This window comes from Anomaloglossus baeobatrachus, chromosome 10, assembly GCF_048569485.1.
Source record: "Anomaloglossus baeobatrachus isolate aAnoBae1 chromosome 10, aAnoBae1.hap1, whole genome shotgun sequence".
NCBI lineage: Eukaryota > Metazoa > Chordata > Amphibia > Anura > Aromobatidae > Anomaloglossus > Anomaloglossus baeobatrachus.
Genome location: NC_134362.1, coordinates 2920882 through 2947889, shown reverse-complemented (window position 1 = coordinate 2947889; position 27008 = coordinate 2920882). Strand labels below are relative to the sequence as shown.

Below are 27008 nucleotides of genomic sequence, written 5' to 3'. Positions count from 1 at the left end.
GCGCAGGTGTGCGCTCTGCACCGCAGCTTAAAAAAGGTCTGCTTCAGAGCGCAGCTGAAAAGCTGCGTTCTGAAGCGCCTCACAATGTCTGTCATGCACTAATCTCTGTCAGTCCGTCACTATCTCTGTCCCTCACTCTCAGTCCATGTCAGTCTATCCCCCTCTCTCATATACTCACCGATCCCCGATCCCTGGCGCTGCACGGCATTCACACTGCTCCGGCGGCTTTTACTGTTTTGAAAAAGCCGGCCGCCCATTAAACAATTTCGTATTCCCTGCTTTCCCCGCCCACCAGCGCCTATGATTGGTTACAGTGAGACACGCCCCCACTCTGAGTGACAGGTGTCACACTGCACCCAATCACAGCAGCCGGTGGGCGTGTCTATACTGTGTAGTGAAATAAATAATTAAATAATTAAAAAAAACGGCGTGCGGTTCCCCCCATTTTTAAAACCAGCCAGATAAAGCCATACGGCTGAAGGCTGGTATTCTCAGGATGGGGAGCTCCACGTTATGGGGAGCCCCCCACCCTAACAATATCAGTCAGCAGCCGCCCAGAATTGCCGCATACATTATATGCGACAGTTCTGGGGCTGTACCCGGCTCTTCCCGATTTGCCCTGGTGCTTTGGCAAATCGGGGTAATAAGGAGTTATTGGCAGCCCATAGCTGCCAATAAGTCCTAGATTAATCATGTCAGGCGTCTATGAGACACCTTCCATGATTAATCTGTAAGTTACAGTAAATAAACACACACACCAGAAAAAATCCTTTATTAGAAATAAAAAACACACACATATACCCTGGTTCACCACTTTAATCAGCCCCAAAAAGCCCTCCTTGTCCGGCGTAATCCAGGATGATCCAGCGTCGCTTCCACCGCAGCTGCATGGAGGTGACCAGAGCCGCAGCAGACACAGCCGCTCCGGTCACCTCCACACAGCAACTGAACACAGCCGCGCGATCAGCTGCTGTCACTGAGGTTACCCGCGGCCACCGCTGCATCCACCGGTGGCCGCGGGTAACCTCAGTGACAGCAGCTGATCGCGCGGCTGTCTTCATTTGCTGTGTGGAGGTGACCGGAGCGGCTGTGTCTGCTGCAGCTCCGGTCACCTCCATGCAGCTGCGGTGGAAGCGACGCTGGATCATCCTGGATTACGCCGGACAAGGAGGGCTTTTTGGGGCTGATTAAAGTGGTGAACCAGGGTATATGTGTGTGTTTTTATTTCTAATAAAGGATTTTTTCGGGTGTGTGTTTATTAACTGTAACTTACAGATTAATCATGGAAGGTGTCTCATAGACGCCTGACATGATTAATCTAGGACTTATTGGCAGCTATGGGCTGCCAATAACTCGTTATTACCCCGATTTGCCAACGCACCAGGGTAAATCGGGAAGAGCCGGGTACAGTCCCAGAACTGTCGCATCTAATGTATGCGGCAATTCTGGGCGGCTGTTGGCTGATATTGTTAGGGTGGGGGGCTCCCCATAACGTGGAGCTCCCCATCCTGAGAATACCAGCCTTCAGCCGTATGGCTTTATCTGGCTGGTTTTAAAAATGGGGGGGAACCACACGCCGTTTTTTTTAATTATTTAATTATTTATTTCACTACACAGTATAGACACGCCCACCGGCTGCTGTGATTGGGTGCAGTGTGACACCTGTCACTCAGAGTGGGGGCGTGTCTCACTGTAACCAATCATAGGCGCTGGTGGGCGGGGAAAGCAGGGAATACGAAATTGTTTAATGGGCGGCCGGCTTTTTCAAAACAGTAAAAGCCGCCGGAGCAGTGAGAAAGCCGTGCAGCGCCGGGGATCGGGGATCGGTGAGTATATGAGAGAGGGCTGGTAACTTCAGTCACTCAGGAGATTAGCGGTCACCGGTGAGTCTTCACTGGTGACCGCTAATCAGGACGCGGCACAGACACAGCCGCAGCATCACAATGAAGTCGGGTGAAGTTCACCCGAGTTCATTCTGACCGTGCGGCTCTGTCTGTGTCTGCTGTCATCTGCCATTCAGCTCTGCTACATGGCTGTCTGTGTCTGCTGTCATCTGCCATTCAGCTCTGCTACATGGCTGTCTGTGTCTGCTGTCAGCGGCCATGTAGCAGAGCTGAATGGCAGATGACATAGTAAAAACGCCTCCCTACACATTACACACGCTTGGCAAGTCAATAAATAAAAAAAAAAAAAAAGGTGCCCAATGCATACGTCACAGAACACATGATCTAAAGGATCGCACACACAATTGACCAATTTAACATAGACTAATGCACGTGTGACAGCAAATGAACGACCAACGTGAAATCTCATAGATCTTGTATGCAACCTGGGCGTGTCACATCGCAAATGCGATTGTACAACTAATTGCAACGTGTAAAGTGGGCTTTAGAGTCTCCCTTCAACCTTAAAAACTATGATACTATGATACTATGATACAGGATCCAATTCACACTGCTTGTTCTCACCCACAAAGCTCTCCACAGTGCGGCACCCCCTACATCTCCGCCCTCCTCTCTGTCTATCACCCCACCCGACCTCTCCACAGTGCAGCACCCCCCTACATCTCCCCCCTCCTCTCTGTCTATCACCCCACCCGACCTCTCCACAGTGCAGCACCCCCTACATCTCCCCCCTCCTCTCTGTCTATCACCCCACCCGACCTCTCCACAGTGCAGCACCCCCTACATCTCCACCCTCCTCTCTGTCTATCACCTCACCCGACCTCTCCACAGTGCAGCACCCCCTACATCTCCCCCCTCCTCTCTGTCTATCACCCCACCCCACCTCTCCACAGTGCGGCACCCCCTACATCTCCCCCCTCCTCTCTGTCTATCACCCCACCCGACCTCTCCACAGTGCAGCACCCCCTACATCTCCCCCCTCCTCTCTGTCTATCACCCCACCCCACCTCTCCACAGTGCGGCACCCCCTACATCTCCCCCCTCCTCTCTGTCTATCACCCCACCCCACCTCTCCACAGTGCAGCACCCCCTACATCTCCCCCCTCCTCTCTGTCTATCACCCCACCCGACCTCTCCACAGTGCAGCACCCCCCTACATCTCCCCCCTCCTCTCTGTCTATCACCCCACCCGACCTCTCCACAGTGCAGCACCCCCTACATCTCCCCCCTCCTCTCTGTCTATCACCCCACCCGACCTCTCCACAGTGCAGCACCCCCTACATCTCCCCCCTCCTCTCTGTCTATCACCCCACCTGTTCTCTACGCTCTGCAAGCGACTTTCGACTAACATCCACACTAATTCAAACCTCCCACTCCCGAATCCAAGACTTCTTTTGAGCTGCACCAAACCTCTGGAACGCTCTACCCCAAGAAGTTAGGACAAATCACAACTTACTCAGCTTCAGACGCACCCTAAAGACGCATCTTTTTAGGGCGGCCTATCACACTCCCTAATCAGATTCGATTCACATAGTCCCTGTACAACTTCTCACAACATAACTCCACATAAAACTCCATGGCACCCAAAGGCATCTCAAGGCTCTGGCCAACTAGTCCAGGCAGCCATTATCTAGCCCCCATTTCCGTGAGATGGCTGGATTGTCATTGTGAATAAGCACTTGTACCTCCCCCCCCCCATATCTCATTGTAGTGTAAGCTCTCACGAGCAGGGTTGTCTTTTTTTTCCCCTCTAAATATTGTATTTTCTATAACTGTTTGTATATGTTTATGTATATATGTATATGAGCCTCCTGAATTGTAAAGCGCTGCGGAATATGTTGGCGCTATAGAAATAAAGATTATTATTATTAGCTGTGGCTTGGAAAGCTGTGCTGCAGGACAGTTTACATTGCATAGATAAGAATCACAGTGGGCTGGAGGTTTCTATAAATCCGTACCTTGTGCTTGTATTGTACAACACAGCGTTTGGACATAGAGAAAACACGCTGCTTCCAAATTGCTGTGGATACTGACTGTGGGCCGTACGTGTCTCATTCCGGGAGCCCAGAGACGCACAGCACTCGCGAACACAATCGTGTTATAGTCACGTAGAATAATAAAGAAGAAATCCTGAAAAAGGCGCTGAATGCTGCTGATATGGCAGTAGGAACTACGTGAATGGGGCTTACATATAAACTCAAATGCCACCTAAAGTATCGTTCACATGACGCAACTTCTCCAAGTACAGAAACGTGGTAATGAAGACCAGGAACATCGGAGCGGATACACATTGCCAGATGGAGGAGCCTGGAATACTAGATCCACGGAGGAGAAATGTGTGTGCTCGTCTGTGGGGAACAAGACGTCTTCACTCGAAACACTGCGGAGTTCCATCCCTTCTGCTCAACCCTAAAGATCAAAAATATCAAAACATATTCATAAAAATTCTATATACAAAGCTGCATTAATGCACAAAAAATAAGAAAGGTGCGAAAAAAAGGTGACCCTCCAGCTCCAAAGAAGACACAACCCCCCCGTTATGGAGATATTCCCACGGGTAGAGACAAGCTCCAGTCATTGACCACCTGTCCACAATCCGGGGACAAGACTCCAATAATCACACAATACTTAATGGTGGTCACGTGTGACAAAAACCAAGAACACCACCAGGACAAATTAAAGGGCGAGAGCCCACCGAGGAGGGAGAATGCCACCAAAGTGACCGTCCATTGCTCATAGACATGAGGTGGTCTGCCCTCCTGAAGACTGTGAGGAGCCCCGGAGGGCAGGTCCTCCACCCGGCGGGCAGGTTCTCCACCCAGTGGGCAGGTCCTCCTTCCGGTGGGCAGGTCCTCAACCCCAACTTCAGGTCCTCCACCCTGGGGGCAGGTCCTCCACCCGGCGGGCAGGTCCTCCTCCTGGCGGGCAGGTCCTCCACCTGGCGGGCAGGTCCTCCTCCCAGCAGCTGGTGTTACTTTGATATTCTGTGTGTAACCAGAACAAATACTAATCACAAGTCACTCCAGGCAGAGCGTAGAGACCGTCAGTATGGACACGTGAGCAGAATGGACGGATTTGTATCAGATTTCCGCCATAAAGGAAGTCTGAAGCGCTATGGAATTAATGGCACTATATTAGTGAATACAAAAAAAAAATCCAGCACCAAAATATTCCTCGTGCTGTTCAGAAACTCAGTCCCTTCCCAATGGTGCTGACAACCTTCTATGGTACAGTCACTTTCATAGGAAAATTGACCTTTAACCCCTTCCTGACACATGACGTACTCACTGTGTCATGGTCAGATAGGGGTTACTGGACCATTGACGTACTGGGTTCATCCTGGTTATTGCGGGGGTTCGGGCTCTGTGCCCATACAATCGCCACCGGGTCTTCAGTTTTTCTAATAGCTAAGGCCCGGCTCTCACCGCACTGACCGGGGCCCGAACTGTCCATTACTGTTTAACCCCCTAAATGCTGCGATCAATGGCAATCCCAGTATTTATGAGCAGGGAGAGGGAGTGCGCGCCTTCTGCCATGCGATCGGAACCCCCGCGGTGTGATCATAGAGGCCAGATCGTTGCTATGGCAACCTGAGGTTATGATAACCTCACCAACCTGAACAAAACCCCGCCCACTCTACATTTTAATGAGTATTGAAAGTGGGCGGGGTTTCAATTGCGTTAACATAACCTTAAAATGTGTTTACCTGGGGTAAATGCATATTTAATAGGGATCCGTCTAGGCTTAAGGCAGCTGGATCACCACAAAGAGCCGGACTGCCCATCACTACTGGATACAATCGCCTTATCTGTAATATAAACAGCGACTCTTGGACCAGCCACCCAGTGTATGTAGAGTCTGGAGACTCCATACACATTAGACATTTGTCTGAAAACCAGCCCTCCGTATACAGGACCCAGGACTTGGCGGAGCGCTCGATGTTCTGCAGTGGAGAGCCGCCGCCAGGCTCCTGTGACTTATCACAGAACAAGGCATCGACCATACAGACCAGATCCTTCTCTGATGGTCGGGAGAGTCTGGAGACTCCATACACATTAGACATTTGTCTGAAAATCAGCCCTCCGTATACAGGACCCCGGACTTGGCGGAGCGCTCGATGTTCTCCAGTGGAGAGCCGCCGCCAGGCTCCTGTGACATATCACAGAACAAGGCATCGACCGTAGAGACCAGATCCTTCTCTGATGGTCGGGAGAGTCTGGAGACTCCATACACATTAGACATTTGTCTGAAAATCAGCCCTCCGTATACAGGACCCCAGACTTGGCGGAGCGCTCGATGTTCTCCAGTGGAGAGCTGCCGCCAGGCTCCTGTGACTTATCACAGAACAAGGCATCGACCATACAGACCAGATCCTTCTCTGATGGTCAGGAGAGTCTGGAGACTCCATACACATTAGACATTTGTCTGAAAATCATCCCTCCGTATACAGGACCCCGGACTTGGCGGAGCGCTCGATGTTCTCCAGTGGAGAGCCGCCGCCAGGCTCCTGTGACATATCACAGAATAAGGCATCCACAATACAGACCAGATCCTTCTCTGATGGTCGGGAGAGTCTGGAGACTCCATACACATTAGATGTTCTGTGATGTAGCTTAGTCTAATGTGTATGGGGCTGTACAGATTACTGATTTATAACAAGCCTATCGTAGGCTCCGCTGTATCATCCACATACCTCGATGTGACCCATAGGTACAGTGTATGGATAATATATGGAGGGACCCCCTGACCATTACCCTCCCCTCCAATCCATGTAGACACAGATCCCCGATTTCCTCTATGCTGATTGTAGATCTTTTGGCCACGTCTGAATTTGTTTCTTCCTTGTGATTACAGAGAAAGAAGATAATTCTGGAACAATTGTTGGAGCCCTGGTGGCGACAATACTGACTATGCTGCTCCTCCTGGCTGGTGTCCTGTACTATGAAGCCATAAAGAAAGGTAAGGCCTGAGCCTCAGAGGGCATGCTGCCTGGGGCGGTGGGTGAGCAGTGGGACTTCGGGTGACCTTCCAGCCTTCTATTCACTTATACTGGGTTGGATCTGGGACCCCATTGCTGCTTATCGGGTAGGTTTACCAGTCCACTGGTTGTGATGGTTCCTGATCTGTGCTTGTCTCCCTTCTTCGTGCAGACCCCCCAACCATTTCTGAGATCGTCGGCAGCGAACAGCTGATCGACATGACCAGGACCACGCTGACATTTACTGTTCAGAACTTCAAGCCTAATGACCTGGAGATCTGTGTGTGTCTGACAAGACGAGGTGAGGAGGCGAAGAGGATCCACACCTGGAGATCCAGAGCCCAGACTCCCCCAGTCCGAGTGATGAGAGATCAAGATGCTGGGGGTGCTAGTGTGAATATAGACATAGAGCAGCAGAGCCTGATGAATGGGGCTGCCAATCACACACAGGGGCCCCTACACCTGGAAATGACCCCAGTTATGACCCCCAATAGATCCGGTCTCCTCCGCTTCATTCACTGGCAGAGACTTTGCACTTTCAGCTGTCTGTGTTCTGTTCACATCACTCCCAGCTATTCTGAGGATAACGGAGCGGAATTGTCTGTCCATGTATCACACCCGGCACTAGCAGAAGCCACCTCCATGACGAGGACCCTGAGGGTCACCGGAGGTAAGACCATCTACCAGGATTAGATTGGGGTTAGTGAGGAACAGTTGCGACTATTGCTGGCTCTGCAGTTGGTAGAGTCGCTGCCGCCTCAATGAGGCGGACCCTACGGGTCACCGGAGGTAAGACCACGTACCAGGATTAGAAGGGAGATTAGTGAGGAGGAGTTGCAATTATTGCTAGCTCTGCAGTCGGTGGAGTCGCTGCCGCTTCCATGAGGAACCTGCGAGTCACCGGAGGTAAGACCACCAATCAGGATTAGATGGGGGTTAGTGAGGAGGAGTTGCGACTATTGCTGGCTCTGCAGTCGGTGGAGTTGCTGCCGTTCCCATGAGGAGGACCCTGTGGGTCACCAGAGATAAGACCACCTACCAGGATTAGATGGGGGTTATTGAGGAGTTGCGACTATTGCTGGCTCTGCAGTCGGTGGAGTTGCTGCTGTCTCTATGAGGAGGACTCTGTGGGTCACGAGACGTAAGATCAGCTGCCAGGATGAACTGGGGATTACTGAGGAGGAGTTGCGATTGTTGCTGGTTTCGCAGTTTGTAGACTTGCTGCCGCCTCCATGAGGTGGACTCTGTGGCTCACTGAAGGTAAGACTACCTACTGGGATGAGATGGGGGTTAGTGAGGAGGAGTTGCAATTATTGCTGGCTCTGCAGTTGGTGGGGGCTCTGCCGCTCCCATGAGGAGAACCCTGTGGGTCACCAGAGGTAAGACCGCCTACCAGGATTAGATGGGGGTTAGTGAGGATGAGTTGTGATTGGTCAGTGAAGTTGCTGCCGCTCCCATGAAATGTTTCCTCCTGTCTTTTGGATAGACAATAACTACTATATGTTCCTGCTTGGAAACAATCATACTTACCAGACCCCGGACCTCTGCGTAACTCCAGGTCCTCCTGTGATCCTTGGCGGTCGCTCCCAGCAGGTGTACTCCTCAGTAATCCTCCTCTGCTTCCGGACGGCACTCTGGGTGAAGGACGAGGCCAGAGCTGCCTGCAGTGGGGAGAAGGCTTGAGTATGCGGGGTGGAGGACGAGGCTGGTGCAGTGTGGAGAAGGCTTGAGTATGCTGGGTGGAGGACGAGGCCGGAGCTGCCTCCAGTGGGGAGAAGGCCCGAGTGTGTGGGGTGGAGGACGAGGCCGGAGCTGCCTGCAGTGGGGAGAAGGCCATAGTACGCAGGGTGGAGGACGGTCACTGCCTGCAGTGGGGAGAGGGCCAGAGTATGCAGGGTGGAGGATGGTCACTGCCTGCAGTGGGGAGAAGGCTTGAGTGTGCGGGGTGGAGGATGAGGCCGGAGCTGCCTGCAGTGGAGAGAAGGCTTTACTATGCGGGGTGGAGGATGAGGTCAGAGCTGCCTGCAGTGGGGAGGATGCTTGGGTATGCGGGGTGGAGGACGAGGCCGGAGCTGCCTGCAGTGGGTAGAAGGCCAGAGTATGCAGGGTGGAGGATGGTCACTGCCTGCAGTGGGGAGAAGGCCTGAGTGAGCGGGGTGGAGGACGAGGCCGGAGCTGCCTGCAGTGGGGAGAAGGCTTGAGTATGTCGGGTGGAGGACGAGGCCGGAGCTGCCTGCAGTGGGGAGAAGGCTTGAGTATGTCGGGTGGAGGACGAGGTCGGAGCTGCCTGCAGTGGGGAGAAGGCTTGAGTATGTTGGGTGGAGGACAAGGCCGGAGCTGCCTGAAGTGGGGACAAGGCTTGAGTATGCAGGGTAGAGGATGAGGTCAGAGCTGCCTGCAGTGTGAAGAATGCTTGAATATGCGGTGGAGAATGAGGCCGGTGCAGTGTGGAGAAGGCTTGAGTATGAGGATGAGCGGGGTGGAGGATGGTCACTGCCTGCAGTGGGGAGAAGGCCCAATTACGTGCGGTGGAGCACAGTTGCTGCCTCAGCTTTCTTTGTCTCATCATCACATTCTCCTTCCTCCTGTAGTTGCTCCGACATTACTGAAGATCGTCCGTCCAGCCCATGTGGCACACGAGGAGCAGACCATGCTGACCTGTCCAATACTGGGATTCAAGCCCAGGACGTTGCAGGTAACATGGCTGAAGAAGGATCACAGCGGCCGAGAGATGGAACTTGTAACCTGGAATTCTACTGATGGGAGAAGCACAAACCAAATTCACGACATCACGGAGCAGGAGCATGAAGACAAGTCCTACAATATTCTCAGTGCCTTAATGATCAGACCCACCATCAGGGAAGATGATGGAGTCTCGTATGTCTGTAAAGCCTATCACCCCGCCACGGAGAAATGGGCAGAAGAAACCGTGGTCCTAGAGGTTACAGGTGAGCGCTGTAGGGGTGTCGGGGATTAGGGGGGAGGACATACAGCGCTATACCTATCTCACAGACCTCGGCATGGACGGAGTGTTAGCCCTCAGACCATGGATGAAAGCAGCACTGGTACAATCAATAAGGCTGCTTTGAACCGCAGGCAGGTATTGGTGAGCGATACTGGCGACCTATACTGGAGGTCTATACTGGTGACCGATACTGGAGGCCTATACTGGTGACCGATACTGGAGGCCTATACTAGAGGCCTATACTGGTGACCGATACTAGAGGCCTATACTGGTGACCGATACTGGAGGCCTATACTGGTGACCGATACTGGAGGACTATACTGGAGGCCTATACTGGTGACCGATACTGGAGGACTATACTGGAGGCCTATACTGGTGACCGATACTGGAGGACTATACTGGAGGCCTATACTGGTGACCGATACTGGAGGCCTATACTGGTGACCGATACTGGAGGCCTATACTGGAGGCCTATACTGGAGGCCTATACTGGAGGCCTATACTGGAGGCCTATACTGGAGGCCTATACTGGTGACCGATACTGGAGGCCTATACTGGAGGCCTATACTGGAGGCCTATACTGGTGACCGATACTGGAGGCCTATACTGGTGACCGATACTGGAGGCCTATACTGGTGACCGATACTGGAGGCCTATACTGGTGACCGATACTGGAGGTCTATACTGGTGACCGATACTGGAGGCCTATACTGGAGGCCTATACTGGAGGCCTATACTGGAGGCCTATACTGGAGGCCGATACTGGAGGCCTATACTGGTGACCGATACTGGAGGCCTATACTGGAGGCCTATACTGGTGACCGATACTGGAGGCCTATACTGGTGACCGATACTGGAGGCCTATACTGGTGACCGATACTGGAGGTCTATACTGGTGACCGATACTGGAGGCCTATACTGGTGACCGATACTGGAGGCCTATACTGGTGACCGATACTGGAGGCCTATACTGGTGACCGATACTGGAGGCCTATACTGGTGACCGATACTGGAGGCCTATACTGGTGACCGATACTGGAGGCCTATACTGGTGACCGATACTGGAGGCCTATACTGGTGACCGATACTGGAGGCCTATACTGGAGGCCTATACTGGTGACCGATACTGGAGGCCTATACTGGAGGCCTATACTGGTGACCGATACTGGAGGCCTATACTGGTGACCGATACTGGAGGCCTATACTGGTGACCGATACTGGAGGCCTATACTGGTGACTGATACTGGAGGACTATACTGGAGGCCTATACTGGTGACCGATACTGGAGGCCTATACTGGAGGCCTATACTGGAGGCCTATACTGGTGACCGATACTGGAGGACTATACTGGAGGCCTATACTGGTGACCGATACTGGAGGCCTATACTGGTGACCGATACTGGAGGCCTATACTGGTGACCGATACTGGAGGCCTATACTGGTGACCGATACTGGAGGCCTATACTGGTGACCGATACTGGAGGCTGTTAAAAATACGGTTTCACGTGACATATGCTAAGCCAGTATATTAATGATTGGAGCAAAATAGGTGCAAAAACATATATGGATTTATTCAGATAAAAGTTGAAGTTAAAGTCATTACAGAAAAGTTACTGTCTTGGCTTGAGTTAATAGATGGGTAGATAGAGAAGTAGAGAAAAAACATAGTTCATTTATCTTACATAGTTGTGATGTTGTGATAAGCCATCCCTCTCTGGATCGTCTGGTCGAATGCTCCCATTCTACCTCTCCTTCTTCTTCTCCTCCCTCCTTCTTCTTTCTTCCGACCCTTTGAAGTGTGGTCCTCTTTTATAATTCAAACCCCACCCCCTGATTCTCCCTATCTCTTTACATGGTGTTACAAGAACTAACTATCTTTTTTAGTTCTAGCTTATGTCATATCATGTGATTCATATTTTTGCAGAATAAGTGTCTTGCGCAGTGGAGACTTGTAAAACTAAACCACTTGACATAGAATGTAAAATATATAGAACCCTTTTGAAGCTCGCTGACCCTTGACCCTAGTGTAACAGAAAGAAGATTCTCAAAGCTAATTTCAGATCTTTGCACAAATTCCAAATAGAATATAGCACTACGTTGAAAGCTTTGATGAACAATGGCAAATGGCTTTGGTTCTACCATTTCAGACCTTGGCTAGTATTTCCAACTCACAAAGACACTCTTAAAGGGATGGGCGAAATACACACATTATATGAATGTATATATTCAAGTTTATGAATCAAATCTCCATAAACTCACTATTTTACAGAGGCCTATACTGGTGACCGATACTGGAGGCCTATACTGGTGACCGATACTGGAGGCTTATACTGGTGACCGATACTGGAGGCCTATACTGGTGACCGATACTGGAGGCCTATACTGGTGACCGATACTGGAGGCCTATACTGGTGACCGATACTGGAGGCCTATACTAGAGGCCTATACTGGAGGACTATACTGGTGACCGATACTGGAGGCCTATACTGGTGACCGATACTGGAGGCCTATACTGGTGACCGATACTGGAGGCCTATACTAGAGGCCTATACTGGAGGACTATACTGGTGACCGATACTGGAGGCCTATACTGGTGACTGATACTGGAGGACTATACTGGTGACCGATACTGGAGGCCTATACTGGTGACCGATACTGGAGGCCTATACTGGTGACCGATACTGGAGGCTTATACTGGTGACCGATACTGGAGGCCTATACTGGTGACCGATACTGGAGGCCTATACTGGTGACCGATACTGGAGGCCTATACTGGTGACCGATACTGGAGGACTATACTGGTGACCGATACTGGAGGACTATACTGGTGACCGATACTGGAGGCCTATACTGGTGACCGATATTGTAGGCTTATACTGGTGACCGATACTGGAGGCCTATACTGGTGACCGATACTGGAGGCCTCTACTGGTGTCCGATACTGGAGGCCTATACTGGAGGCCTATACTGGTGACCGATACTGGAGGCCTATACTGGTGACTGATACTGGAGGACTATACTGGTGACCGATACTGGAGGCCTATACTGGAGGCCTATACTGGTGACCGATACTGGAGGCCTATACTGGTGACCGATACTGGAGGCCTATACTGGTGACCGATACTGGAAGCTTATACTGGTGACCGATACTGAAGGCCTATACTAGAGGCCTATACTGGAGGCCTATGCTACAGGGCAGCAGGGTACACATTGATCATGCTGTGGCCCCCTCCCACTTATCGACACATGATCGTGGAGCTGTACTATTAACAAGCGATGGAGAAGGGACGTGCAGTACTCGGCCATCAGACAGGACAGTAATCTGTAACCGCGGGTCCAGATGTGACCGCGGGTCTGGAGCAATGAGACTCTCCTTACCTGCCAGCATACACTTTTCTATAGGGGGTGGTGTGGAAGGTGCAGGGACCTTTCTATAGGGGGTGGTGTGGAAGGTGCAGAGACCTTTCTATAGGGGGTGGCGTGGAAGGTGCAGGGACCTTTCTATAGGGGGTGGTGTGGAAGGTGCAGGGACCTTTCTATAGGGGGTGGTGTGGAAGGTGCAGGGACCTTTCTATACGGGGTGTGGAAGGTGAAGGGACCTTTCTATAGGGGTGGTGTGGAAGGTGCAGGGACCTTTCTATAGGGGGTGGTGTGGAAGGTGCAGGGACCTTTCTATAAGGGGTGGTGTGAAAGGTGCAGAGACCTTTCTATAGGCGGTGGTGTGGAAGGTGCGGGGACCTTTCTATAGGGGGTGGTGTGGAAGGTGCGGGGACCTTTCTATAGGGGGTGGTGTGGAAGGTGCAGGGACCTTTCTATAGGGGGTGGTGTGGAAGGTGCGGGTACCTTTCTATAGGGGGTGGTGTGGAAGGTGCAGGGACCTTTCTATAGGAGGTGGTGTGGAAGGTGCAGAGACCTTTCTATAGGCGGTGGTGTGGAAGGTGCGGGGACCTTTCTATAGGGGGTGGTGTGGAAGGTGCGGGGACCTTTCTATAGGGGTGGTGTGGAAGGTGCAGGGACCTTTCTATAGGGGGTGGTGTGGAAGGTGCAGGGAGCTTTCTATAGGGGGTGGTGTGGAAGGTGCAGGGGCCTTTCTATAGGGGTGGTGTGGAAGGTGCAGCGACCTTTCTATAGGGGTGGTGTGGAAGGTGCAGCGACCTTTCTATAGGGGGTGGTGTGGAAGGTGCAGGGACCTTTCTATAGGGGGTGGTGTGGAAGGTGCAGGGACCTTTCTATAGGGGTGGTGTGGAAGGTGCAGGGACCTTTCTATACGGGGTGTGGAAGGTGCAGGGACCTTTCTATAGGGGTGGTGTGGAAGGTGCAGGGACCTTTCTATAGGGGGTGGTGTGGAAGGTGCAGGGACCTTTCTATAAGGGGTGGTGTGAAAGGTGCAGAGACCTTTCTATAGGGGGTGGTGTGGAAGGTGCGGGTACCTTTCTATAGGCGGTGGTGTGGAAGGTGCAGGGACCTTTCTATAGGGGGTGGTGTGGAAGGTGCGGGGACCTTTCTATAGGGGTGGTGTGGAAGGCGCAGGGACCTTTCTATAGGGGGTGGTGTGGAAGGTGCGGGACCTTTACTATAGGGGTGGTGTGGAAGGTGCAGCGACCTTTCTATAGGGGGTGGTGTCGAAGGTGCAGGGACCTTTCTATAGGGATGGTGTGGAAGGTGCAGGGACCTTTCTATAGGGGGTGGTGTGGAAGGTGCAGGGACCTTTCTATAGGGGTGGTGTGGAAGGTGCAGCGACCTTTCTATAGGGGTGGTGTGGAAGGTGCAGCGACCTTTCTATAGGGGGTGGTGTCGAAGGTGCAGGGACCTTTCTATAGGAGGTGGTGTGGAAGGTGCAGCGACCTTTCTATAGGGGGTGGTGTCGAAGGTGCAGGGACCTTTCTATAGGGGTGGTGTGGAAGGTGCAGGGACCTTTCTATACGGGGTGTGGAAGGTGCAGGGACCTTTCTATAGGGGGTGGTGTGGAAGGTGCAGGGAGCTTTCTATAGGGGGTGGTGTGGAAGGTGCAGAGGCCTTTCTATAGGGGTGGTGTGGAAGGTGCAGCGACCTTTCTATAGGGGTGGTGTGGAAGGTGCAGCGACCTTTCTATAGGGGGTGGTGTGGAAGGTGCAGGGACCTTTCTATAGGGGGTGGTGTGGAAGGTGCAGGGACCTTTCTATAGGGGTGGTGTGGAAGGTGCAGGGACCTTTCTATACGGGGTGTGGAAGGTGCAGGGACCTTTCTATAGGGGTGGTGTGGAAGGTGCAGGGACCTTTCTATAGGGGGTGGTGTGGAAGGTGCAGGGACCTTTCTATAAGGGGTGGTGTGAAAGGTGCAGAGACCTTTCTATAGGGGGTGGTGTGGAAGGTGCAGGGACCTTTCTATAGGAGGTAGTGTGGAAGGTGCAGGGACCTTTCTATAGGGGGTGGTGTGGAAGGTGCAGGGACCTTTCTATAGGGGTGGTGTGGAAGGTGCAGCGACCTTTCTATAGGGGGTGGTGTGGAAGGTGCAGGGACCTTTCTATAGGGGTGGTGTGGAAGGTGCAGGGACCTTTCTATATGGGGTGTGGAAGGTGCAGGGACCTTTCTATAGGGGGTGGTGTGGAAGGTGCGGGTACCTTTTCTATAGGGGGTGGTGTGGAAGGTGCAGGGACCTTTCTATAGGAGGTGGTGTGGAAGGTGCAGAGACCTTTCTATAGGCGGTGGTGTGGAAGGTGCGGGGACCTTTCTATAGGGGGTGGTGTGGAAGGTGCGGGGACCTTTCTATAGGGGGTGGTGTGGAAGGTGCAGGGACCTTTCTATAGGGGGTGGTGTGGAAGGTGCGGGTACCTTTCTTTAGGGGGTGGTGTGGAAGGTGCAGGGACCTTTCTATAGGAGGTGGTGTGGAAGGTGCAGGGACCTTTCTATAGGAGGTGGTGTGGAAGGTGCAGGGACCTTTCTATAGGAGGTGGTGTGGAAGGTGCAGGGACCTTTCTATAGGGGGTGGTTTGGAAGGTGCGGGGACCTTTCTATAGGGGTGGTGTGGAAGGTGCAGGGACCTTTCTATAGGGGGTGCTGTGGAAGGTGCAGGGACCTTTCTATAGGGGTGGTGTGGAAGGTGCAGGGACCTTTCTATAGGGGTGGTGTGGAAGGTGCAGGGACCTTTCTATAGGGGCTGGTGTGGAAGGTGCAGGGACCTTTCTATAGGAGGTGGTGTGGAAGGTGCAGAGACCTTTCTATAGGCGGTGGTGTGGAAGGTGCGGGGACCTTTCTATAGGGGGTGGTGTGGAAGGTGCAGGGACCTTTCTATAGGGGTGGTGTGGAAGGTGCAGGGACCTTTCTATAGGGGTGGTGTGGAAGGTGCGGGGACCTTTCTGTACAGAAGTGTCAGAGTTTAGGGGAAACATCATGCCGCCACAAGCAAAACTGACTTCATAATTCCCCTGGCGATAAATCCCCCTGATTGACCGGTCATGGGAAGAATAGTGGCCGCTGTAGTGGTGGCCTTGTGTGTGACGGCTACGTGTGATGTTCCCACAGCTGCTCCTGTGCTGGATCCCATAAAGCAGATAGAGGAGAAGATCCGCGTGGGGGACCCCATGAAGCTGTCCTGTAAGATCCACTCGTTTTACCCGGCATCTTTACAGGTTACATGGTACAGAGACGCCGACCAGGTCCTGCCGCATGTCGTCACTGACGCCCTCCCTGACCTGTCTGGTCTGTACCATGTCACCAGCTTCATGACTTACACTCCAACACCGAAGGATCGGGGAAAGACGTTCAGGTGTGAGGTGAAACATGGACGTTCTGGAGCCTCGAGGACGGTGACCTGGGATCTGGAGAATCTGGGTGAGTGGAGCAGAACAAGACCTCTCCATATTGTAATAACTTGTCTAAGAACACAGTGCACTAACAGACTGGAAAATGGTCCACAACGTAACCCTCTGTGATCAGGCACACTGTCACTTCTGGGAAGTCCAGAAATATACTGAAATATTCTGCACAATGGTCTGGTAATAATTCACCTGCCGGGACTGTGGGCGAGGCCTGACCGCTGTGGCCGGGACTGTGGGCGAGGCCTGACCGCCGTGGCCGGGACCCTGATAGTGACCATGCATTCGGGTGTCATGTAGCTGTGGAGGAGGACTGACCGCTGTGGCCGGGACCCTGATGGTGACCATGCATTCGGGTGTCATGTAGCTGTGGAGGAGGCCTGACCGCTGTGGCCGGGACCCTGATAGTGACCATGCATTCGGGTGTGACGTAGCTGTGGAGGAGGCCTGACCGCTGTGGCCGGGACCCTGATAGTGACCATGCATTCGGGTGTCATGTAGCTGTGGAGGAGGACTGACCGCTGTGGCCGGGACCCTGATGGTGACCATGCATTCGGGTGTCATGTAGCTGTGGAGGAGGCCTGACCGCTGTGGCCGGGACCCTGATAGTGACCATGCATTCGGGTGTCACGGAGCTGTGGAGGAGGCCTGACCGCTGTGGCCGGGACCCTGATAGTGACCATGCATTCGGGTGTCATGGAGCTGTGGAGGAGGCCTGACCGCTGTGGCCGGGACCCTGATAGTGACCATGCATTCGGGTGTCACGGAGCTGTGGAGGAGGCCTGACCGCTGTGGCCGGGACCCTGATAGTGACCATGCATTCGGGTGTCATGGAGCTGTGGAGGAGGCCTGACCGCTGTGGCCGGGACCCTGATAGTGACCATGCATTCGGGTGTCACGGAGCTGTGGAGGAGGCCTGACCGCTGTGGCCGGGACCCTGATAGTGACCATGCATTCGGGTGTCATGTAGCTGTGGAGGAGGCCTGACCGCTGTGGCCGGGACCCTGATAGTGACCATGCATTCGGGTGTCATGTAGCTGTGGAGGAGGCCTGACCGCTGTGGCCGGGACCCTGATAGTGACCATGCATTCGGGTGTCATGTAGCTGTGCAGGAGGCCTGACCGCTGTGGCCGGGACCCTGATAGTGACCATGCATTCGGGTGTCATGTAGCTGTGGAGGAGGCCTGACCGCTGTGGCCGGGACCCTGATAGTGACCATGCATTCGGGTGTCACGGAGCTGTGGAGGAGGCCATACCGCTGTGGCCGGGACCCTGATAGTGACCATGCATTCGGGTGTCATGTAGCTGTGCAGGAGGCCTGACTGCTGTGGCCGGGACCCTGATAGTGACCATGCATTCGGGTGTCATGTAGCTGTGGAGGAGGCCTGACCGCTGTGGCCGGGACCCTGATAGTGACCATGCATTCGGGTGTCATGTAGCTGTGCAGGAGGCCTGACCGCTGTGGCCGGGACCCTGATAGTGACCATGCATTCGGGTGTCACGGAGCTGTGGAGGAGGCCTGACCGCTGTGGCTGGGACCCTGATGGTGACCATGCATTCGGGTGTCATGTAGCTGTGGGCCAGGTCTGACCACCATGGCTGGGTCCTGGTTCCATACTGTACTGTATATAAGACACATCATTGTCTCCATACCGTACTATATATAGGACAGGTTGCCGGCTCCATACTGTACTATATACAGTGAAGGAAATAAGTATTGGATCCCTTGCTAATCTTGTAAGTTTCCCCCTGACACAGACATGAACAGTCTATAATTTTAGGTTTATTTTATCAGTGAGATAGAAAATAAAATCCATAAAATCACATTGTATGAATATTACTCTCTGCAAAATGCAAATAAATTAATAAGTATTGGATTCCTCTGGCAGACAAGACCTAATACTCGGTGGCCGTCCCCTTGGTGGCCGTCCAGCAGTCAGGAGGTTTTGTAGTTGGTGATGAGGTTTGATGTCAGGAGGATTTTGCTCCTCTCCTCTTTGCAGATCATCTCTGAATCATTAAGATTGTGAGGCTGTCGCTTGGCAGCTCAGAGCTTCAGCTCCTCCATAAGTTTTCTATGGGATTAGGGTCTGGAGACCGGCTGGGCCACTACATGTGTCGCGGGCGGGGAGGAGGGTGTCAGCACACCGCGCTCACCCCTTCTGCTCGGGTCCGGCAGCTGCTCCTGGTGGCTCGAGCTGTGGGCCGGATCCCGGGGTGTCTCGAGCGACACTCCTCGCCCGTGAGTGAAAGGGGGTGTTTGTTAGGTGATGGGATTGTTATAGTTCGTGACACCACCCACTGTTGTGGTGATTTCACCACCGCTGCTCAGTGTGGGGGTCCCGGGGATGGTGAGGCGGAGCAGCCAGGTGTTGTGTTGCCCCTCCGTGGGTAGGGGTTGGTGATCCCGGGGCCCGGTGATGAGATGTGAAGTGTAGGGCCTGGAGGGCGCAGGGACGCGGGGGCAGCGCTGTGCCTTGCGGCACTATGGTACTCACTCAGCCTGACACACGGACACAGTTTGTACGGTAAACCAACGGCTGGTAGGACGGTCCCACAGACGGCTGCACCTGCACTCCCGGTAGGTGACGGTGATGTCTCTCTTCCTTGCACCTGTGTTGACTGATGGTAGCGGTGGATTCCCTCCGGTTACCCGCTCCCCGACTGCAATCTGGGCCGGAGGAGCTCTACACTTTGCCCGCAGGCGCTGGCCCTGAGAAACTGGTGCCCTGGCGGTGGCGGTGTCTCTCCAATACGGGTTGGGCTGTTGCCTTCAATCGGGACTTGGTTGTTGGGGGAGCTGCGTCCCCGTCACTGACGGATTTGGCAAATCTGGCGACTCCTAGCCTTGCCGGGGTCCGAGAGGCCCCTGCCCTGGTGCTGACTGTCCTTCGGAACACTGCTCCAGACCACCGGGCACACAGCCAACGGGGTCCTTCCAGGAACTTCCAAACGGTCCCCCTCCAGACAGTCACCGCCGTTGCTGACCTTGCTGTTCTGGCCCTCACAAAGCTGGACCCTTCAGGCTGTCTTTCTCTTCTGTTACTTTGCTTGCTTTTCCTCCTTTACTACTTTCCTTCCTTCACTTTCACTTAGTTGTTTACTTTTGCCCTGTCTAGACTACTCCTCCACTCCTTCCACTTCCTCCTCCCTGACTAGACTGCCTGGTTTCTTCCTGCCTCCAGTGTTGTGAGCTCCTCGGTGGGCGGAGCCAACCGCCTGGCCCACCCCCTGGTGTGCATCATCAACCTCTGGAGGAAGGCAACAAGGATTTGTGGTTAGCAGGTGTGCCTACCTGGAGTGTGGGGTGTGGTGGTGTGTGACCTGTGTCCCCTGGCTTGCCCAGGGCGACACATTCCCCCTTAGCAAAATGCAGACCGTCCGCGGGCTGCCGTCCCTCACCGGTTTTATTTTTCTGTAAAAAGGGGATAACAGGGTTAAGCAAAACATGAATAACATTTTTAATCAAAACTCTTCCCAAGACGGGAGGCACATTTTCTTTTAACGTTGCAACGGTATACGGTCACGGTTTCCGCTCTCTCCCACCCAAGCAACCTGGCCCTGATGCTGCCCCTAAAACCCAGGCAGCACCCCTTGACCCACAGTCCAGCACAAGTTACCCGAGCGGGATCTGTCCTTCCCCTCCAGAGGGTGGCCACCGGTTCCTTTGGTGGCTGGGCCCTGGCCTGCTCTGCTCAGGGCCCTCCCTCCAACCTGCCTCTCCGGAGGCAGCATTGCGGAAACGGTAACGGTACCCAACATATTTACAAGCCACTTAAAGTTTGTGGTGCCCTGCAAGTTCACGGGCTTGTCCATGGATAGTTCCCATGCAAATAAACTTAAACGGTCCCCACGGGGACAACGGTGCCGGCTCCTGCCGGTTGCAAATCACACGGTGAATCAAGTGAAAACTCGGTTCAATCAGTGTTTTTCCATTTTTCAAAACTTTCAACTTTTTCAAACAAACACACAACACTCTTTTACATTTGCGGGCCCCTCTTACTCATAGAACGGTCTCCCTGTACCTAAGTGGGGGTCTACCTAGGTTGGAACGGGTGGACCTTCGGGGCCCGGTGTCAGTGGTGCTAGACAGTGGGGTAGAGGGAACAATCGGTTCCTCCTCCCTGCTATAGTGTGGAGCAGGCGGAGGTGCAGGGGGGCTGGGTACAGGTTCATCCCTGGGCACTGGCACTGGTTCTGGCTCACGGTTAACCGCTTCCACTACTTCTTCATCCACGGGTTGTGGGAACAGTATCACTGGAAGTATCACCGCGCCGTTCTGTGTAGGCCAGTCTGCGGGGAAGTCACCCATTACAGTGTGTATTACCTCTGCTGCCTTCTCCACTGGTGGAGGAACCGGTACTTCGGCCTCTGCCTTCAGCGCTGGGGGGCATTTCTTTAGATGGTCCCGGGAAACTGTGGCTAGGGTGTCCCCTTGGTCACGACTGATCTGGTAAGTCTTCCCATCTCCCCATTCCGTGGGTTGTATGACATAAGGGACTTGCTCCCACTGATCATCCAGCTTGTGGGTTTTCCTCTTCCGTTTCAGCACCACATCCCCTGGCTGGAAAGGACCTGCGGGCGCCTTCTGGTTGAACCGGTGCTCCTGCTGCTCTCGGCTCCGACTGAGGTTCTTCTCCACATACTCCTGGATTTGCCGGTACTGTGCCCTCCTCCGGCTTTCCCACTCTGCCGTTGAAGGGAGTGCTTCTGGGGCTTCCAACCCCATCTCCAGATCCACCGGCAGGCGGCCAGGCCGAGCCCTCATCAGATACGCTGGGGTGCACTTCGTCGAGCTGGACGGGATATTATTATACATGTCGACCAAGTCAGGTAGCTTTTCCGGCCACATGTTCCGTTCTTCCAGCGGTAGCGTCTTGAGGAGCCCCAGGACCAAGTGATTCATTTTCTCGCACATGCCGTTGGTTTGGGCGTGGTACGGAGTGGTCCGGATCTTCTTGCAGCCGTACAACTGGCAGAATTCGTGAAACACCTCTGCTTCAAAAGCCGGGCCTTGGTCAGTCAGCACCTTCTCGGGGTACCCATGGGGTCGGCAGAAATAAGCCTGGAACGCTCGAGCAGCGGTTCGACCAGTTAGGTCCTTAACGGGGACTACCACCATAAATCTTGAGTAGTGGTCTACCATGGTCAATGCGTAGGTGTACCCACTTCGGCTAGGGGTGAGCTTGACATGGTCCAGGGCGACCAGCTCCAGCGGCTGATGGGTGACTATGGGATGTAACGGTGCCCTCTGGCTAGTCTCGTCCTTTCTCCTCAGTGTACAAGGACCACATTCTCGACACCAGGCTTCCACCGATTCACGCATCCCACTCCAATAGAACCGCTCCCTCAACAGCATCTCCAGCTTCTTCCACCCGAAGTGGCCAGCACCATCATGGTATGCCCGCAGGACAGTAGCGACCTCAGCTTGAGGAACGATCAACTGGCATATCTTCTCATGGGTCTTCGGGTTGATCAGCTCACGGTACAGCCTCCCTTGGTTTAGGTAAAGCCGTTTTCGTTCTTTCCACAAGCGTTGAGCTTCGGCTGGAGCGGCAGGGTCTATTCCCATAGCACCTTGTTCCACCAGAGTCTTGACAAGGCGGACAGCCGGCGCTCGGTCCTGGGCGTCCTGCCACTCTTGACTGGGCCGCGGGTCCAGATCCACCCTTTGCTGACAGACTTGTACCCTCTCAGTAGGCAGCTGGTGAAACGCAGGCAACTCGATCTCCTCGAGGTCGTCATCCTCGCACCCCTCTTCTGACAGATGGGGCATCCGGGAGAGTGCATCAGCATTTATGTTTACACGACCAGCTCGGTACTTTATGGTGAAATCATAGTTGGCTAGCCGGGCTACCCACCGCTGCTCCAGCGCGCCCAACTTGGCCGTGTTCAGGTGAGTCAGCGGGTTGTTGTCCGTAAACGCTGTGAATTTGGCTGCCGCCAAGTAGTGGCGGAACCGCTCCGTGATAGCCCACACCAACGCCAATAGCTCAAGCTTGAAGGAGCTATAGTTCTCAGGGTTCCTTTCGGTCGGCCGGAGTTTTCGGCTAGCGTAGGCAATCACCTTCTCCTTTCCATCCTGGACCTGGGATAAGACCGCTCCTAGCCCCACATTACTGGCGTCCGTGTGGAGGATGAACGGGCTCCCATAGTCAGGGTACGCCAGGACCTCTTCTCCGGTCAAGGCCGCCTTCAACTGGCAAAAGGACTCCTCATGCTTGTCCTCCCACGACAGTGGGGCTCCAATGGGTCTACCACCTTTGGTCTGTCCCACGAGGAGATCTTGCATGGGGGCAGCCATCTTCGTGTATCCCTTTATAAAGCGCCGATAGTACCCCACCAGACCCAGGAACTGCCTTACTTCCCTCACTGTAGTTGGTCTCGGCCAGCTCTGGATGGCAGTAATCTTCTCAGGGTCGGGGGCGACACCATCCGCACTCACCACATGCCCTAGATACTGCACTCTGGGTTTCAGCAGGTGGCATTTTGAGGGCTTCAACTTCATCCCGTACTGGGCAAGGGACGCGAACACCTCGGCCAGGTGCTCCAGATGGGCTTCATACGTCTGGGAATAAACAATCACATCATCCAGATACAGCAGGACGGTCTCGAAGTTTAAATGTCCCAGACAGCACTCCATCAACCGTTGGAAGGTCCCAGGGGCATTGCACAGCCCAAACGGCATGCTATTGAATTCGCAGTGTCCCATCGGGGTGGTGAAGGCGGTCTTCTCCCGGTCCTCTGGGGCCACGGCCACTTGCCAGTAACCGCTGGTGAGGTCAAGGGTCGAGAAGTAGTTTGCAGTTCTCAGTGCAGCCAAAGACTCTTCAATACGAGGTAATGGATAGGCATCTTTATGGGTTATCTGGTTGATCTTCCGGTAGTCCACACAACACACATCCGCATGGTACCATCCTTCTTCTTAACCAGTACCAACGGAGCGGCCCAGGGACTACAGCTGTCCCGAATAACCCCTGCCTCCTTCATATTCCTCAACATATCCTTGGCACACTGGTAATGTGCAGGGGGAATAGGTCTATACCTCTCTTTGATAGGGGGATGTTCACCTGTGGGAATGTGGTGTTTGACCCCCTTGATCCGCCCAAAGTCTAGGGGGTGCTTACTGAAAACCTGTTCGTACTCCTGCACCACCCTGTGTACCCCGGCCCTGTGATGTGTAGGGGTATCATCAGTGCCTACATGTAGCTGTTGGTGCCACTCCTTTGTGTCCCCCTGGGATGGGGAAGTGCTGGGGGTAGGTGGGAGTGTGGATGGACTGGCTTCATGGATAGTGTGAGGGTCCAGGGTGAGCAGCTTGGCAATGGTGGCATACCGGGGGAGCCTGACTTCTTCCTCCCCACAATTCAACACTCTCACGGGCACTCTCCCTTTCTTCACATCTACCACCCCTCGGGCGGCCACTACAGTGGGCCAGTGTTCGGAGGGCATGGGCTCCATCATCGCAGGGTAGTCACGCCCCTGAGGCCCTACTGCTGCCCTACACCAGATCATCATCTCACTCCTAGGGGGCACAGTCAACGGAGCAACATCCATCAGTCTCACTCCACCAATCTCCCCTCCTGTTGAGCTTACATGCTGGCGGTACATCAGGGCGCGGATCTCACGCTGCACAGCCCTCTGCCGGCTCCCCGCCGCTGTGGCGGCTAGCTGTTGCAATAGGTTCAACACATCAGCCATGCAGTGTTCCATCACATTGGTTCCCAGCACTATTTTCGGGTTATGATCACTGGGTTAATTCATGATCACAATCATACCCTGCTGTTGCAGTTCAGCTTGCCCCACTGTCATAGCCACTTGTTTATACCCCACCTGGGTCAATGGAAGTCCATTAGCGGCAATCAAATTTATACTATTGTCCTGAGGCGCCAGCTCGTCTGTGGCCCAATACTGCCGATACAACGTGTACGGTATGGTGGTTACCTGTGATCCAGTGTCCAAGAGAGCCATCACCGGTATGCCGTCCACAGCCACGGGGATGATAGGGCGGGCCCCGACATATCGGTCTCGCCAGTCCGGGGGGCCACGGTGTTCTACTCCTGAGGATTGGCCCGGGGCCCCAGGGGTTGCTCGTTTAACGGGCACTGTCGGTAAATATGGCCCGGCTTACGGCACTTGTAGCAGATTGGGGGTCTGCTCCGCGGGTTGTTAGCGCTTCTCCGCTGCATCCAGGGAACATCTTCGGGACTGTCAGCAAGCTGTATCTGCGCTGGAGGCTGAGATCTGGTCAGAGGTTGTAGCGCAGCAAGGATCTTGGCAAGGTCTCCGTCCAGGCGACGGACCTGGGCTGCCAGTTCTTCCACGGTGCTGCAGGTATTAAGGAGGTTGGTTTGGCAGAGGCCGCCGCAATGGGAGCGGTCTCGACGGGCCACGGGACGGGTTCCAGGACTTCAGCAGCTGGGGGCTGTAGTGCCTTGATAGCCCGCTCCTTTAACACAGCAAAGTCCACATCAGGGTGTTCCAGGGCCCACAGCCGGAGTTGTTTACGATCCTCAGGGGACCTCATCCCCTGCGCAAATTGCTCCACTAACATCTTGTTGCTATCCGCCTCATTAATAGAGTTCACCCGCTTCAGCGTGCGGAGGGCGGTCTGCAGACGTAGAGCATAGTCCCGAATGCTATCTCCAGCTCGTTGCCGGCACTGGTAAAACTGCATCCTCAGCTCAGCTTCAGTCCGGGTCTCGAAGGCAGTCTGTAGCTTCTCGAAGATGGTGGCTACAGAGAGCCGGTCCCCCTCGGTCCAGGTCTCCGCTTCCTGCTCCGCCGCGCCGGTTAGCTGGCCTAGCACTATCGCTGCTCGTTGCTTATCGGTCAGGGGGTACAACTCTAGCAACGGGTTAAGCTTTTTCCGGAAGGCCTGTAGGGCATCCGGTTTCCCGTCATACTGCGGTAGCCAGGCAGCTCCGGGCGCATAGGGCAAGGAAAACGGCATGTCCGGAGCAAGCGCGGGGGCCGCGGCACCTCCCGCCGGTACGACCGGGACCCGGGCAGGCCCATTCCCATCCGCGGGTGCCGCTGCGGCTGCGACCACCGCTCCTCCAGCGGCTCCGTCGGGCGCAGACATCTTGTTTCCGTCCCCCTTAGCTCTTTCCGGCCCCTCCTCTCTCGGGGCGGGGTTTCGGCCTTCGCGCCTCTACTGCTCGAGAAGACGCTCGAGCGGGAACTTTTCGCGCCAAAGATGGCGGCTTCTGAAATTTTTCTGCCGGATGCCTCCGGCGGTGACAAGGCGCACCTCTACCTGACGGCAGAGCGGTAAGATCCTGTTCGTGACGCCAAGTTGTCGCGGGCGGGGAGGAGGGTGTCAGCACACCGCGCTCACCCCTTCTGCTCGGGTCCGGCAGCTGCTCCTGGTGGCTCGAGCTGTGGGCCGGATCCCGGGGTGTCTCGAGCGACACTCCTCGCCCGTGAGTGAAAGGGGGTGTTTGTTGGGTGATGGGATTGTTATAGTTCGTGACGCCACCCACGGTTGTGGTGATTTCACCACCGCTGCTCAGTGTGGGGGTCCCGGGGATGGTGAGGCGGAGCAGCCAGGTGTTGTGTTGCCCCTCCGTGGGTAGGGGTTGGTGATCCCGGGGCCCGGTGATGAGATGTGAAGTGTAGGGCCTGGAGGGCGCAGGGACGCGGGGGCAGCGCTGTGCCTTGCGGCACTATGGTACTCACTCAGCCTGACACACGGACACAGTTTGTACGGTAAACCAACGGCTGGTAGGACGATCCCACAGACGGCTGCACCTGCACTCCCGGTAGGTGACGGTGATGTCTCTCTTCCTTGCACCTGTGTTGACTGATGGTAGCGGTGGATTCCCTCCGGTTACCCGCTCCCCGACTGCAATCTGGGCCGGAGGAGCTCTACACTTTGCCCGCAGGCGCTGGCCCTGAGAAACTGGTGCCGTGGCGGTGGCGGTGTCTCTCCAATACGGGTTGGGCTGTTGCCTTCAATCGGGACTTGGTTGTTGGGGGAGCTGCGTCCCCGTCACTGACGGATTTGGCAAATCTGGCGACTCCTAGCCTTGCCGGGGTCCGAGAGGCCCCTGCCCTGGTGCTGACTGTCCTTCGGAACACTGCTCCAGACCACCGGGCACACAGCCAACGGGGTCCTTCCAGGAACTTCCAAACGGTCCCCCTCCAGACAGTCACCGCCGTTGCTGACCTTGCTGTTCTGGCCCTCACAAAGCTGGACCCTTCAGGCTGTCTTTCTCTTCTGTTACTTTGCTTGCTTTTCCTCCTTTACTACTTTCCTTCCTTCACTTTCACTTAGTTGTTTACTTTTGCCCTGTCTAGACTACTCCTCCACTCCTTCCACTTCCTCCTCCCTGACTAGACTGCCTGGTTTCTTCCTGCCTCCAG

At 54.3% G+C, this 27008-nt stretch overlaps 1 protein-coding gene across 2 annotated transcripts in view; it reads left to right on the top strand.

Annotated features, from left to right (window-relative positions):
- Positions 1-27008, top strand: part of NCR3LG1 (natural killer cell cytotoxicity receptor 3 ligand 1) — a 280467-nt gene that overhangs the window by 213595 nt on the left and 39864 nt on the right. The window contains exons 4-7 of one of the 2 annotated variants that reach the window (XM_075326668.1): positions 6759-6863; positions 7055-7552; positions 9474-9830; positions 16348-16656. In XM_075326668.1, coding sequence (XP_075182783.1) covers positions 6759-6863; positions 7055-7552; positions 9474-9830; positions 16348-16656 — 1269 coding nt within the window. The remainder of the gene's footprint in view (positions 1-6758; positions 6864-7054; positions 7553-9473; positions 9831-16347; positions 16657-27008) is intronic. The other variant, XM_075326669.1, reaches the window with a different exon arrangement.